Raw genomic sequence first — 17173 nt, 5'->3', positions numbered from 1 at the left:
GACCCCAGATGCTACAATGATCTTTGTCTCCCTGACCTCTTGTGGAAAATATCTGTGTGCTTATCTCTCCAGAGGATGCATATGGTTTGTCTCCTTGCCTCTAATTAACAGGCATACTTATGTTCTTATTTTAGAATAAAATAGAATAGACCAGCAAATCAACTTTCATTTTTAGCACTCTATCATTTTAAAATTCTTCTTTCACATCCTCTCCAATAATTCCTTCCATGCTTTGTAATCCCTGACACTTCATATAATGTGTCAGCCCAGGCATTCCTTTCACCATCTGTACTCCCTTCCTGATTTTTAAGTATCTCACTAGAACAAGCATTTTAGTTAGCACTAGGCACCAACCACACATTTGGCCCAGACACCAGTTCAGCTACTCATAAAACTGCCTGATTTGTCCAAGACCAATTTAATAGCCTGATGAACTTGACTTAAATCTGAACATAACTATCAATGCAGAAATGCAAATCTTGTACCTTTCACTACCACTAGTAATCTAAAAATTGCTATAACTTCTTTTCTTTCAATCTGTCAGAACTGGATAAAATAGTAGACTGGTGTGAGTGGATCATGCCAGTCTAATTTCATACAAATATGTATTTATATTTTGTGCTATGCACCTCTATATTTTTGCTTATATTTTTTAAAAGCAATTGTCAGTATATTTTTAATTTGGGAGGGGGGTTCAGAAATTGCTTTTTAATATAAGAGCTCTGAGGATCAAGCCTGCCAAGTTGCAGAAGAACTATTGTTTAAATTGAGGGAAGGATGATTTGCTTTTCCTTGCTTTCTTCTAGGAAGTTTGCATTTTGTTTGGTTTCAAATTTGTTTGTGAATGGAGCAAGTCATATGAGTGTCCCTAAACAAGAAATCAACACAATTTCAGAAAGACAGCACAAGGGCTAGGGAATTGTGTTTCATGAGAAATGAATTAAGATTTTGAGATTCTTGAACAGTTGGCACACAGTTACAGAAAGTGTAATATGACAGGTGCAGATGATGCATATGAAGGATTCTGTAGCAGAGACGGAAAAACATGAACATCCAACATGTTTGAAGCAAGCAACACATTCTTCCAGATCCCACAGATTCCACAAAAACTCTTAATCCTGAACATCAGTCCTTCAACCTCCTTTCTGCAAAGTACTAAAATTTGAGAACCCTGATAAAAACCAGTGTGATAATAAACTAGAATTGGTACTCACTAAAGTATAAACCCCCTGTTGCTTCCCTCTCCTCAAATTGGTGTTGCTTGATGCAATATGGTCTTCCAAACTGATATTCTTAAAAATTATTCCTCCTCCTTCTTCTTTTGAAATTATTTTTATTAATGTTCTTTTCCAAATACAAGAAAGGTATTTAAAAACATCACAAAGAGATAAGATGGAGAGCAAGACAGAAAAATATATAGAAATAATAGAAAAGTGGCTTCTGACTTTCTTTTTGGTGGTTGGAGTATAATCATACCTCTCTCACAAAGGGGTGAAACAGGCTCCCCCTGAAAAAACCAGATTGGGGCTGCAGCAACCACATATCATGACCCCAATCCTCCTTTTTGCAGGTTGAAAAGGGAGCTGCAAACAGCCACTCCTTTTTGCATGAGCAAAAAGCCAGCTTTTCCTCCCCACCGCGGCAGGAAGCCAGCTTTAAGGCGCTCCAGCAGCATGTGGCATGTAAATGTCGCATGGCCCCCGTGTAAATGGCCAGGAGGCTTGAAGCCAGCTTTTGGGCATCTAATCACACCAGATAATTTGTCAATTTCTGCTAACTCATTCGTTTTATTAATCCTTCTTCCTTAGTAGGCAATATTGAATTCGTCCATCTCTGTGCATACAACAGTGCTGCTGCCATTGTCATATAGTAGTCTTCCATGGCTTTTTTCCAACTATTCATCCATAAGTCCCAAAAGAAAAACTTCTGGCTTTAATTGAATATTAAGTTTTAGTTCCTCTGCATCAAAGTATTTATTTGAACTCAGAACTTTTTAGCCTTTTCACATCTCTACCACATATGGGGGGAAAGTCACTTCATTTTGTTTGCATTTCCAATGAACATTTGAAACACCCCTGTGCGTTTACTAGACAATTTCTCTGGTGTCGTATAGAAATGATTTAGCATTTTATTTAAAAAATACATAATATAAACCTAAATAAAGAATAAATAAAGAATAAACGTAATATAAATTTAAACCCCATTGAAGACAGCTCTCATTCATGTTACAAAACATTAATTGTACAGGGGCAGGTTTTCTGTTTGTTTGATTTTAATTTTTCTCTCTTTCCTCTGTTTTCCTTTCTAGTTATGTGGCTGCGGGCTCCTGGGCGTTGGAATATGGCTGTCAGTGTCACAAGGAAACTTTGCCACATTTTCTCCCAGCTTCCCATCTCTGTCAGCTGCCAACCTAGTCATTGCCATGGGTACCATCATCATGGTGACGGGCTTCCTGGGTTGCTTGGGTGCTATCAAAGAAAATAAGTGCCTCCTCCTCAGTGTAAGTTAAGGGCAAATTTGTTGCTCTTTGTTTTGTCAATTAAGAAATTGCTCTCTCTTTCATCCCCCACATTGCTGGTAGTAAAACAATCTCTGACCTAAACTTATACAGTATTTCAGTCCTGTATGATCCAGGCTTCTCCATCCTTTTTATATCCTATCTGCTGACTGAAATCATCTTTGCAGGGGGTTATGGCAAAGGCAGGAATATATTTACTATAAAGGATAGCATTTATTTTGTAATGCACATTTTCATACCAACATGAATGGCCCTATATTGTTCTCATTCTGAGGAAAGATTTGAAAAGCTTATTGGGATATTTACAATATGCAGTAGTTTGTGGTATGTGTCTGGTGTCCCTTGCCTTAAGGACAGGAGGATTCTGGCAGGAAATGCTAGTGTTAACCTGGTACTTTCCACAACAAAACATACACAAAATGGAAGTGCATATTTTTACTCTTGTGCAGCTGCCTGTATGAAAAATTTCCATATTTTACTTCCACCTGTTGCATATTAATTGCCTACTTTAATTGAACTTTGAATAGACAGTATTGCATTCTTGCAGCCACCCAGTAACTACTGAAGTTGATACTGAACAAATATTTCTCATCCATGTAAGCTTATTCTTGCATTCACAGGAGATCACTTTTTAAAAAAGACTGGGCTAAGATGGATGGGAACCATAATTGGATCTTCCATTAATTTTAATTTTAGCAAGTTGTGGTAATATCAGAGGTATGTGTAGGCAGAGGGGTTCATCCTTACATCATTTTTTGTAATGAAAATAGCCTTCACCTCAAAGCTAAAGTTTGTCCTGCTGTGGAAAACGTATATGCCAAAAGTCAAAGGTTGGACATACAGTTGTTATTCTTCTCCCTTTCTCTAGATTTGATCCTGAAATTTCTAGGAAGCTATATTCTATGTCAGAATCTGATGAGTTGAAGCTTTTATATCCTCCCATAAATAGTGCCACATAAAATATCTATTCTGGGGGGAGGGGATACACAATTGAAAGGCTGATATTAGGGAATATGAAATAACTTCTCCATGACTCTGTTTTTTTAAAAACAAAATAGATATAAAATATTTAACACTTTCAATATAAAATTAAAAACAAACAGAAGTTCACATGATGATACCAGAATAAAACTTGTGAGCAATGCACAAAAACTGCTGAAGGAAATAAGAATATGGGGATACAAAGCATAAGACATAAACTTATTATAATTGATATATAAATTTCACTTATTATTTTATCTTTAAATATATTAATATTTTCATACAAACAATTCATGGTTTTATACAAACAATTAATGCCATTGCTGAATACCTCCCCTTCTCTGATTGTAATATTCCTCTTTGTTCCATTTATCTTTCCTTTCAGTTTTTCATTGTTTTGCTGATCATTCTCCTGGCTGAGCTGATATTACTCATTTTGTTCTTTGTTTATATGGACAAGGTAAGTGTTTATACAGTATCATTCAATTGTTTAGCCCTTCACAGGAGCTAAGGTACTTTCCCTTTTTCAGTTCCTAGAACCGTGGTGGTGAATTTATGGCAGAGACGGCTGGGGGAAGAAGTCCTGCCCCAGAAATCCTGCCCCGAGTCCTGCCCCCCTGGAGGGCAGAAGTCTCCCCCCGGAAGTCCCACCCCTTTTAGTCCCGCCCCAGTCTTTTAGTTTGGGCACTCGGTTCCTAGCCCTAGAATAAACAAAGCTTAGACATCTCCCCCACACATTAACATAGGAATGATATGGAAGAAGGCTCTGTAGAAAGGTCACATTCAGCAGAGTTCAGAACTTCATCGAAATGGGGAGAAGTGGGTCATATGTAATGTTATGCGAGACTAGGATTGTCAAAGCACATTTTTTCTGGTTTTTATCCAATTTTTAAGCATGTATACCACTTGCAATACAAGACCCTGGCTTGGTTGCACTGCTTGTTCTGAATATGAGGCAGTTGAAGTGACCACACAACTGCCTCCAACTGGTCTGGAGCAAGACTGTTTTACTTAAGCAAAGAAAATAAAAGAAACGCATGCATACACATTCTAGCTTGAAACAAATAGGCATATAAAAGGAAAGGAACCAAGCATACATACATACTGGCTATGTAGGCCTGTAAGTAGCTGCAAAGCAAAAGCCTTTGTTTGTCAGCCTTTTATATATCTTTTTCTCATCTACAGAAGCTTCCAGAAAAACGTCACATCATAAAGGTTCTGGATCAAGTAAAGGGAAAAAATTCCCATGCCAATTACTTAGTTGTTCACCAAGTGCCGAGATGAGCTAGAATGAGCTAAATTATATCCCTTTGGCAGTGGGATATAATTCCTCCATCTCCCTGTACCATCCAGATGCAGGGAGAACTTTCCTTGACCCACTCTCTAACAAAGTAACCAAGGCCTACAAATCTACAAGGCAAAATGCAGCCTGAACCATATTTTTGCTAAAGCCATAAGCTCCAGGCCTAACAGCATTTCAATTCGTACCTGTTTGAGCTGTTATCAGGTGCCAGTTCCAAGCTTGCTTGTTTTCTTTTCTTTTCTTTTTTTAAAGCAAGTCTCTGGCATTTCTATAAGTGCAGATATAGGCAAAATTTACAGCCACACATCTGTCTATTGCTTTTGGCAAAACTATCATCCTCTACATTTGAATGTAATATATTTAAGCCAAAGAGCAAAGTTTCACATCCAGTGCAGAGCTAATATTTAGGGATGTCATATTGAGGAGGGAGCAAGCTTGTTTTCTGCTGCTCCAGAGACTAGGACCCAGAGCAATGGATGCAAGCTCCAGGAAAAGAGATTCCACCTCAACATTAGGAGGAACTTCCTGACAGGAAGGGCTATTCGACAGTGGAACACACTCCCTTGAAGTGTAGTGGAGTCTCCTTCCTTGGAGGTCTTTAAACAGAGGCTGGATGGCCATCTGTCGGGGATGCTTTGACTGAGAGTTTCTGCATGGCAGGGGGTTGGACTGGATGGCCCTTGTGGTCTCTTTCAACTCTATGATTCTGTGATTCTAAGACTAGATGGGAGCTGCAAGAAGCAACAAAAATTCCAAAGAAACCACCTTCTTGTACCTATTTCAGCTAATATACATTTTCTGGAATATTAGCTTTCCAGAGAACCATGTTCCACAGCCACAGGTTGAAGTTTCCTTTGTCTGGAACTATGAAATCTGAAATATTCCAAAAACTAATGTCCACATGAATGGCTGAGACAGGACAGCTTTGCTTTCTGATGGTTCAGTATAAACAAACTTTGTTTCATGCACAAAATTATTTAAAATATTGTGTATAAAATTACCTTCAGGCTATCTGTGTATATGAAACCTAAATGAATTTCATGTTTAAACTTAGGTCCCATCGCCAAGATCTCTCATTATATATATGCATTTATTTCAGAATAAAAAACATCCCAAATACTTCTGTTCTCACACATTTCAGATAAGGGAGACCCAACAGGTATTGCAACTGCTCTCTTCACCATACTCAGCCTCCCCACTCACCTCTACCGTAACCAGCTCTCCAATCCTTGTTTTATTGCCCTCTGCTTCTGTTCTTTGTCATGCAACAGAAGTAGCACCATTGCTTGCTTGCTTCTTTCCTGTCCTCTGTTTAAAGCAGCACAAGCAACTTTGTGCAGCCACTGCTTCTTCAGAGTGTAAGTGGACAGCAACATAAAGTGAAGCAAGAGTGGGGGAAAGGAAAAGAGTGTTGGAGGTGCATCTACCAGTGCATGGGAGGGGAAGAGAGGGAGGCTAGGAGGTTCAGCAGGTAGGTGCAAGATACAAAACAAAGTAGGATAGGGAAGGGGAAAGGGAGGGGAAAGGAGCCAAAACTAACAAAATGTATGGAATACAGGGAGAAATATAAGGTACTACACCTAGGCAGAAAAAATGAAATGGACAGGTATAGGAAAGGGGACGCCTGGCTTGACGACAGGACATATAAAAGGGATCTTGGAATAGACCACAAGTTGAACACGAGTCAACAGAATGATGTGGCAGCCAAAAAAGCCAATGCAATTCTAGGCTGCATAAAAAAAAAAGTATAATCTGTAGATCAGAGGAAATAATACCACTCTATTCTGCTTTGGTGAGTCCCTACCTGGAATACTGTGTCCAATTCTGGTATCCTTATATCAGTTTGATATTTGTGTGTTTGTGTGTCTCAGATATGTATATGTGTACAGAATTTTTTTTTGTTTAGTTTTTTACTCTACATTATGTTCTATTGTTTTTGTGGTGGGTTTTATAATGTTTATCAGTAATTTTTTAAAAAACAAAAGTTCATAATTTGCAAGCCGTGGAAGCTAGCATTCAGAAAATACTGTGATTTGTATAAATGAATGAAGGAATGACTTTTAGAATCACATTGAGGGACAAAGAAAATTATCTATTGTTGACTGCCCCCAAGAAATGTCAGGATAAAAGCATTTAAGATGACATTTTTATCCTGTTTGTTTGTTTGATTGTCCTCAGAACAACTCCCTGAAGTAGGTCAGGTAGGGAGATAATGATGGGCTGAGTCTAGCTTTTAACCAGAGATTCCCTGTGTCTTTGATATTACATTGTTCTTTGATGCTTGTCAGTTTTTTCAAACAACCATTCTCTCTATTGAAATATATTTGGGAATAACTAAGTCCCAGTTCTATGGCTGTTCTAGTGTCAACATTCTGTAGGAGAAGGTAGTGAGTCTCCTTTCACTTATGTTGCTCTTTTCACATATTGAAGAACAATTCTTATTTGTTCCATGAGTTCTCCGACACATAAATAAAGTCTAATGAGATCATATGAAAGAGTTGCACTTGCAAATAGTGGTGACTCTAATGCATTCTGATCTTGCTAATACTTGTTTTTTTGAAAAATAGGTTAATGAAAAGGCAAAGCAAGATTTGAAAGAAGGTCTCAAGCTTTACAACACAGAAAATAATGTTGGGCTGAAGAATGCTTGGAATATCATTCAAGCAGAGGTAAATATATTAGAATATTTCTTTGTAAAATAGCATCCTCTCCACTTCTGAACTTATCATGGCCCACCTGTCTCTCATCAGTGGGATGATGTAATTGATACACACAGGGCTCATTTCCACTTGCAGCACAACCCGATTCCTGATTTGCTCTCGCTCCATTTTGGAAATCGATTTTAAAAGGTCCCTCGTTTCCACTATGATGCTGGATTCTTTTCCTTACCCCAGTGTAATTGCTTGGTTTTTTTGGCACGCTTGTCATCCCAACTAGTAGCTCCACTTCAAAATCTCATCAATTATCTGTGTCATAAGCGGCAGCCTGGATTGGGAATTTGGGCGATGGGCATGGGGGGGGGAGATTTCTTAAGATGAGGTTAGCTCTACTCTTCCCATGAGGCTGAGAGTGTGTGTCCTGAGAGCGGGCTGCACAATGCCCACCATTCCCTATAAATTGTGTTGGGGTGGTGGGAGTTATAGTCCTGGAGGGCGCCCAAGTGCATGCGGAGGGTAGTTCAAGGCCTCAGATGGCTGGTGTGAAATGGGGTCCTGGAAAAGGAAAATGGAGGGACGTGACCCTCCATGCATCTTAGTGTAAATCCATGCATCTTAGTGATACTCCTCCAATGGAGGACCTTGGAGAATTCCTCCTGGGCAGTAGGCTGCAATGGAGGACGTGTCCAGAGAAAGAAGGGCACCTGGGCCCCGAAGAGGCAGAGAGGGTGGGTGGCTGGGTGCGTGGCTGGGAGAGCAGGGCCTGGTTGCCTGGAGTCCTGGTGGCAGATGCTGGAAGCCCCAAGGTTCCAAAGAAGGGCAAAGGAGGCAACACCTGATGAAACCCCAGAGAAGGACAATAGGGATGGTTTGGGGAGTATTTGGGGGCTGGGGGGGATGAAACGTTGGACATTTTGGCCTCCCTCTTGTGCTACTACCCCCCCACATCGACAAGCTCCCTCTAAAGGTAAACCCACTGGGTGACCTTGGGTAAGTCACACACTCTCAGCCTCAGAGGACCTCGGATGGCTGATGTGGCATAGTGGTTTGAGTCCCTCTGGCCTCCTCCACCATCCTGGACTCCTCTCCTTCCAGCAGCCAGGACCAAGAAGGAGGAGGAGGAGGCAGCCGGGGAATGGAGGGAGAAGCAGATCGGGATGGAGATAGAAGCTGGGGACGGAGGAAGGGGAGGTAGCCGGGGACGGAGCGAGAAGCTGGAGAACAGAGGAGGAGGAAGCTGGGAAATGAGGCAGGAGGATGAAGGGGAGGACACTGCGTTTTTAAAAAAAATTGATAGAATATTCGATTTATTTTGCAACTACTTGCTTTTGCAAATAGCTGCAAAATCAATCAAATATTCTATCAATTTTATTTTTTTAAAAAAAACCACAAGTACAAAGGCAGCACTGGGTGGGGGGGGATGGTAGATCTGCCAAAAACTGAGGAGGGAAGGTAAACACCTCTCTGCCATAGTCCCTCCCTCCCCCAGAATGAATCCATTCTGATCTGTCATTCCCACTTATTTAACTTGCTTCAGAATCGATTCTTCTCAAAAGAACCGCAAAAAAACTATTGTCTGAAAAAAACGGGGTTTTTGCCTTTGCCTAACTTCATAACAAGAGGAATTGATCACAATGTGACAGAAAACGGTTTCAAATGAGAACGAGGGTCATTTAAACAATCAAAGATTCGTTTCGTTTCATAGTGGGAATGCACCCACATTCCTGGCTGTTCCTCAGGCTCAAAGAGTTTTAGTTTTTAAACTCCCAAACAGGTTTGGGGCTGATTATTGATGATAGTGGCTAAGATCATCAGGAGAGGCCATTTTAAGAATATCATAATCGACAAAGGCCTGCATGGCATTCTTGGGGTTGGTTCTAGATTTTGGGATTTATTTTTTACTTTGGAATTTTCCAGGGCACGGTTATACTTCATAGAGATGTGTGAAGGAAATAATTTTTCTCAGATCAGCACACACACACACACACACACACACACACACAAAATATATATTAAAAATATGGGTTATTTCTAATTTAATATGAAGGGAGTTTTATTCTTTCCATAATAATATTTCAGTGGCACTGCTCCTTTGCCTTTGTTTGAACAGCAGCTAACATATAGAATGTAGCAGCAGAACCTTTTTCAGACACATGGATGAATGTAGGAAAACCATTTGCAGTGTAATTTCTTCTTGTTACAGGATTCTATTAAAAACACAGTAGCAGGAGCAGTAAAACACATAGGAACCAGTCAGTCAATCAACCTTTATTAGGGATGGAAAAACAACATGCACTTACAAGAAAGCTTCAGGATAGTTATTAAAATTTAAGTCATAATCTTGTTGTCTCCACCAGAAAATAGGCCATTAACCTGGTAATATGTGAGTTCTGATCTTCCAATAAGTATTCCACTGATAACCCATCCAAACAGATATTTATTTCCCATAATTGTCTTAACAATTTTTCCCTTGGAATTATATACAATGGACAAAGCATTACAATATAATGGAGAACATCTGGAACTTAATTACAGTGACACACACAATTCAAAAATGGAGTCTGCAAATATCTGCCCCTGGTCACATTTGAGGGGTGTACATGCAATCTTGCAAACAAAAATGCCTTTCTCACAACAGCAGTGAAAGGGTTTGAAAATAATCCTGAATCCTACCCTGCAAGGGGGGGATACCGAGCATCGCTGGATAACAAACTCTAGGAGGAGTTGGATATGTCAGTTGATGTTCTCTCTCTGCAAGGCAGACCCTAATAGATTCAAGACACTCCTTTTCGGTTAGTAAATTTAAACCCTTAGAAATTAGTTTACTTTCATAAAATTTAGCCCAACTGGCATAGTAAACGTCAGATAGTAGGAACCATAAAAGACTAGATCTATTAGGCCTGAAATGTATCTTAAACCAAAACCTATAAGACATCACCCAGGATTTAGTTTCAAGAGCATTCAATCCCAGTTCTGCATAGAGAGTCAGATGATGTACACATGGAGATACAGATAATAGTCTCCTGAAAAAATGAGTCTGCAAACGTTCAATCTCCTTATTAAAGGCTGGAATCCAGGTGAATATGCTGTAAAGTAATTGCGGTCTTAATTTGGCTTTGTAAATTTTTAAGGCCACTAGAATATCTTGGTTGCCTTTTCTATAATAAAAAGATTGTATAACTGCCAACAATCTTTTCCCTGTTTGTATTACTTTATCTCTCTGTTTATTCCACTGCCCATTAAAATGAAAAAGGACACCAAGGTAGACATACTTTTTGACCTGTTCAATTGTTTGATTACCAACCTTCTATGTTCTCAGTGCAAATCTCTTAGAAAATGCCAATCTTTTGGATTTCTCAAAGTTTACCAGTAAATGAAATTTGTCACAATATTCAGAGAATTGTTTCAAGGCTCTTACCATACCCACCGGAAATAGAGTATTGTCAGCATTGGAGTACAAAAAGCGGATGATTTCCCAGTGAAGGTGGGTGAGAATCTACTATGTTCATAAAGGCAGGTAGATCAGGCCCCAAATAGAGTAAAAAGATGAGGAGCCAACACACAACAATGGCTCCTTTTCATCCTGGAGAGCAGTGACCAGTGGGGTCCCACAGGGGTCTGTACTGGGCCCAGTGCTATTCAACATCTTTGTCAATGACTTGGAGGACAAAATTGGGGGCATACTTATCAAATTTGCAGATGACACCAAACTAGGGGGAGCAGCTAATACCCCAGAGGACAGGATCAAAATTCAAGATGACCTGAATAGACTAGAAAGCTGGGCCAAAGCTAACAAAATGAAATTCAACATGGAGAAATGTAAGGTACTGCACTTAGGGCGGAAAAACGAAATGCAGAGATATAGGATGGGGGACACCTGGCTGAATGAAACTATATGTGAAAGGGATCTGGGAGTCCAAGTAGACCACAAGTTAAACATCTGTCAACAATGTGATGCGGCAGCTAAAAAGGCCAATGCAATTTTAAGCTGCATCAATAAAAGTATAGTGTCTAGATCAAGGGAAGTAATAGTGCCACTATATTCTACCCTGGTCAGGCCCCACCTGGAATATTGTGTCCAGTTCTGGGCACCACAATTTAAAAAGGACGTGGAGAAACTAGAACATGTCCAAAGGAGAGCGACTAAAATGGTGAAGGGTCTGGAAGCCATGCCCTATGAGGAACGATTTAGGGAGCTGGGGATGTTTAGCCTGGAGAAGAGAAGGTTAAGAGGTGATATGATAGCCCTGTTTAAATATTTGAAGGGATGTCATATTGAGGAGGGAGCAAGCTTGTTTTCTGCTGCTCCAAAGACTAGAACGCGGAACAATGGGTGCAAGCTACAGCAAAAGAGATTCCACCTCAACATTAGGAAGAACTTCCTGACAGTAAGGGCTTTCCAACAGTGGAACACACTCCCTCGGAGTGTAGTGGAATCTCCTTCCTTGGAGGTCTTTAAACAGAGGCTGGATGGCCATCTGTCGGGGATGCTTTGATTTGGATTTCGTGCATGGCAGGGGGTTGGACTGGATGGCCCTTGCGGTCTTTTCCAACTCTATTATTCTATGGCTTTGACACAACTCTGTCTGACTCCTATACCAGAGTAGATTCTGTTAATAGGCCTGTTTCAGAAAATTTCACTCTACAATGATTATTTGTATGGAGTTGGCTTAAAAGAAAGAACAACTGGGGATCTATGTTGAGCCTACCCAACTTGTCCCAAAGTAAAGGCTGGTGAATTGAATCAAAAGCAAAATAGGGGACTTCCGGTTGGGAATGGCAGCTCGAAGGACGCGTTTTCAGGGAGCTCCTGAGGAGCGTTCTCTCCATTAGCGTCTTCCCTGTCCATTGAGACCAACACGGAATGGGGAAAAACCTCAGGCAAGGCATTGCCTGGGCAAAGGGCTCTGCAGACCCAATCTGCAGTACCTTTATTCGGACCCGTTTGTCCCTCCAGACCCGACAAAAGGTATGAAGCAGAAGAGGTAGGAGCATTCGTCACTATTGGGGGGAAAACCAAATGTGGTACAAGAGCCGCCACCAATTTTTTAAATGTAGCAGAACAGAAAGAAAACAAGAAGAGAACTTAAAGCTACCTGTGGTTTAATTTACCAAGATATCATCATTATTAATCTCCACAACGGTAAGATATAGAACTGATATAAGAGTGTATAAGAGTGAATAAATAGAATTTATTTTCTTTTTGGGGGCCACCATTTCCCCCTTTGTAATCAGCAGAAAGGTATATTGCATGGGGATTGGACGAGACACTTGTTAAGAGGGAAGAGTGGAGAAGAAGTTATACAGAAGAGAATTTTTATTTTTACTCCTACATTTTTATTCTCTTCTCGCAATCTCTGAAGAAAAGAGGGAAAAACAAACTTAAAATGAGAATTGGTAGCAGCTGTGATGAACTCCAATCTATAGAAAACAAGGAGAGAAGCCACAGCTGTGAGACACGAAACATAAAAAACAGCTGGGGAGAAAGGAGAGAGTGGGAGCGAGAGGCCAAGACAAACAGAGAGGACAGCGGAGGAAGGAGAGAGTGAGGCTGACAGACTGCGGCGAGAGGTCAAGGCGAACGGAGAAGACAGTAGAGGAAGGAAAGAGTGAAGTCGAGAGGACACAGCAAGAGACCAAGGGGAACAGAGAGGACAGTGAAGGAAGGAGAGAGCGAGTGCTCGGCGAAAGACCTGGACGAGTGGAGAAGATAGTGAAGGAGGAGAGAGTGAGGCTGAGAGACTGCGACGAGAGGCCAAGACGAACGGAGAGGACAGCAAGGAAGGAGAAAGTGGATCTGAGAAATCATGGCGAGAGGCAAAGACGAATGGAGAGGACAGCAAAGGAAGGAGAGAATGAGGCCGAGAGACCGCAGTGAGAGGCCAAGACAAACGGAAAGGACAACAGAGGAAGGAGAGCGTGGAGCTGAGAGAACGCGGCGAGAGGCCAAGAAGAATGGAGAAGACAGTCAATTGAATGGGACACACCAACCGTTGTGCCCCGCGCGCACCGCATGGCTTGAGCATGTACGCTCAAGACCGCGTAAATCGTGTCCACATGTAACTTGGGCGCAATGTATAAAGATATCCCATTGAGAATACTTAAAAAGCGAAATGAATATAGACCGTTGCTAATGCTACTGAAAAGTAATGATGTCATCTATGGATGGGACATATTAGAAGGAGTGAAGTTCAAAAACAAATCAGAAACATTTAGAATAAATTCTACAATGAAAATGAAAGATTTCATTAAAAAATATAGAAGAGAATAAGAAAAAAGGGAAGATGTACCACAGGAAGCAGAGGACCTAGATAACCCACCAGAGACAGAAGACGAGGAAAAGAAAGGAGAAGAAGAAGAGGAGGAGGAGGAGGAGCAGGGAGAAAAAGAACCTTAGAGAATAATGAGAAGAAAACAAAGAAGGTAAACAATATATAAATATTTTAAGATAAATTGAAAAAATGCAAAAAAATAAAAATAATGTCATGGAATGTAAGGGGATGAATTCCCCACAAAAACGGAAGAAAATATTTCACTATGTAAAAAAGCAGAATGCTGATTTGATTTGTCTCCAAGAGACACACATTAAAGAAAAAGATATCCAACTTCTAAAAAAACAAAAAATTTGGAAACAAATTCATATCAGCTAACACAAAGAAAAAAAATGGAGTTGTGATGTATATCAATAGCAGATATAAAGCCAAAATGTTGTTTAATGATGTCTTTTAAGGAATAATGTCAGAGGGGCTATTTCTATTGTGTTTTGTCTGGGGGGTGGTATTATGTTGTTGTAAGTTAGTGTAAAGTAAGGTTGGTGTTATATGTAGATACAATGTAATGTCATCAATGTTTGTAATATAGCAATGTTGTAATATATGGAAAGTGATAAAAAGTAATAAAAAAGCAAAATAGGAACCATAATGTGATTAGTTAGTGCTGACAGAAAAGCCCTTCCAAGTTTCCTCAAACGTTTGAGAGCAAAGTAAGTTCTAATTAGTGTTCTTCCTTCCCTAGGTTGTATTTTTCATAAAAGATAAAATGTGCTAAAATTTCTCCTTATTCTTTAAAAAATAAAGCTCCTTTGCAAAAAGATTTGGAGACTGGAAAACTGGGAGTAGGAAGTTAGAACTGGGAACTGGAACCCAAGGTTTTTCCTAAACATCCCAGATGAGGGCTATTCCTTCCACTTTATTGTGGTTGTTAATAGTATTCCATTGGACTTCCAAGCCCCCTTGCCCTGGAATGCTCTACTTAGGTCCTGCAGGATCAGGGCCATGGCCTCCTTCATTGATTGTATCCATTTGGCATGTGGTCTCCCTCTGTTTTTATTGCCTTCCACCTTTCCTGGCATCATTATCTTTTCTAGTGAGTCTTCTCTTCTCATAATGTGTAAGTATGAAAACCTCAATTTAGTCATCTTGGCTTCCAGGGGGAGTTCAGGCTTGATAGGTTCTAGGAGTCATTTGTTTGTCTTTTTGGCCATCCACTATATCCTTAGCACTCTTGCCAGCACCACATCTCAAATTAGGAGGAGTAGTTAATCCACAGAGGACAGGTTCAAAATTTAAAATGACTCTAATAGATTATAAAGCTGGGCCAAAACTAAAATAATGAATTTCAGCAGCGATAAATGTAGGCTACTACAATTGGGCAGTAAAATGAAATGCACAGATTATAATGAATGACACCTCACTTAAAGGCAGTACATGTGAAAAGGAGTCTTAGGCGGTTTACAGACCGCCCTTTTGAGGCGGCCTGTTCCCGCCCCTTTTCCCACCGAATTGGGACCTCAGCCGCCACAGCAGCAGCCTCTGAGACACTGATCCACCGCTTTCCAGGCTGCGAAAGGGGTGTCCTTGGGGCTTCATGCCCCAAGGACACCCCGACAGTGGCGGGGACGAAGAGAAAGGGGCCGCTCGGCCCCTTTCTCTTTTGTGACGCTGGTGCAGCTGTGTAAAGGCTATTCCCAGCGCCACAAACCTGGAAGGAGCTCTGTTTCGGAGCTCCTTCCGGCGCCGCAGAAAGGGTGCCCCAGGCGCCCTCGCGCAGCGCCAGGACATCACTTCCACGCCGCTCCATTTGGAGGCAGCGTGCTCATGACGTCCCAATGGCGGCGCCCATTCTACATGGGCACTGCCATTTTGTACATACTAGGTACGTACTAGGGTTAGGGCATCCAGAAAGGACGCCCTTTCCTAACCCTAGTACATACCTAGTACGTACTTTTTGCGCGTCTGGAACGCGCCATAGTGGATCACAGGCTGAACATTAGTCAACAGTGTGATGTGGCAGCTAGGAAAGGCAATGCAATTCTAGGTTGCATCAAAGGAGTATAGTGTTTAGATCGAGGGAAGTAATAGTACCACTCTGTGTTGCTTTGGTCAGGTCTCACCTGGAATACTGCATCTAGTTCAGGGCACCACAAATCAAAAAGGTTGTAAACAAGCCAGAGCATGTCCGGGGGGGTGGGGGGCAACCAAAATCGTAAAAGGTCTGGAAACCATGCCATAATGGGAGCGACTTAGTGTAGTGGAGTCTCCTTCTTTGAAGGCTGTTAAACAGAGGCTGGGTGGCCATCTGTTGGGGGTGCTTTGGTTGTGTGTTTCCTGCATGGCAGAGAGCTGGACTGGATGGCCCTTGAGGTTTCTTCCAGCTCTATGATCCTATGAGTCACTGTCCAGTTCTCATATCTGTGCATGGTGATGGGAAATTCAATGACTTGGACAGTCCTAACTTTGGTATTCAGTTTAATATACTTACATCTTAAGATAGTCTCTATTTATTTCATAGCCACCCTCCCGTTCCTAGTTTCTCCTGATTTCTTGATTTCAGTCTCCATTCTGATCAATTATTGATCTAATTTTCTCATCATCTGTATTGAAATCTTGTAGCTTCTCCATAGTCATTATTTTTGTTTTCTTACTGTTTCAACAGCAAGCCTGCCATAGCATTCTCCTCTCTTTCTTTAGTAATTTTTTCAAGTCTTTGGTGTTTTCTGCTGATAGTATTGCATTGTCTGTGTATCTTAGGGCTCATACAGACAGGTCAAAATAAAGCTTTGGAAGTATGCTGTTTAAATGACACACGCATCTTAAGCAGTCAGAAGCTGGGCCAAAGTTGTGCTCCAGTCCTTAGAACTGGAGCATGGCTTTGGCACTGCTTCTGGCCTCTTAGGACGCATGCAGCATTTAAAGAGTTGGCCCTTCTTATACACAGATTTTTTATACACGGATTCAAGCATACACGGTTTGAAAATGTTCCAAAAAAGTATAAATTTACCTTGATTTTCCATTTTTTATAAGGGACACCATTTTGCGATGTCATTGTATTTAATGGGGCTTGAGCATACACGGATTTTGTTATACACAGGGGATCTTGGAACCAAACCCCAGCGTATAACAAGGGTCCACTGTACCACCAAAGTGACCCAAAGCAGCTTTATTTTGGCCTGTCTGTATGGGCCCTAAGATGGTTGATATTCCTTCCTCTGATCTTCTCTCCATCTTCCTCCATGTCTAGACCTGTTCTGCATATGACATCTTTTGCATACAGATGATAGAATTCCTTGTCTGACTCCCTTTCTGATTGGCAACTGTTTTATTTCTCTATATTCTGTTCTGACAGTAGCCTCCTGTCCTGAGTACAGGTTACATGTCAGGACAATCAAGTGTACTAGTGTACCCATTCCTTTAAGATCAAGCCATAGTTTTTCAT

At 40.9% G+C, this 17173-nt stretch overlaps 1 protein-coding gene across 3 annotated transcripts in view; it reads left to right on the top strand.

Moving 5' to 3' along the window:
• LOC149312530 (tetraspanin-9-like) overlaps positions 1-17173 on the top strand; it is a 269437-nt gene that overhangs the window by 212746 nt on the left and 39518 nt on the right. For all 3 annotated transcript variants that reach the window (XM_089524804.1, XM_089524803.1, XM_089524802.1), the window contains 3 exons: positions 2309-2500; positions 3885-3959; positions 7370-7471. In XM_089524804.1, the coding sequence (XP_089380930.1) occupies positions 2309-2500; positions 3885-3959; positions 7370-7471 (369 nt within the window). The remainder of the gene's footprint in view (positions 1-2308; positions 2501-3884; positions 3960-7369; positions 7472-17173) is intronic.

Source organism: Sceloporus occidentalis, unplaced genomic scaffold (genome assembly GCF_023333645.1).
Source record: "Sceloporus occidentalis isolate IW3139 unplaced genomic scaffold, rSceOcc1.0.p SCAF_5, whole genome shotgun sequence".
NCBI lineage: Eukaryota > Metazoa > Chordata > Lepidosauria > Squamata > Phrynosomatidae > Sceloporus > Sceloporus occidentalis.
Note: the sequence above shows the minus strand (reverse complement) of the source record. Positions and strands in the feature narration are given on the sequence as shown.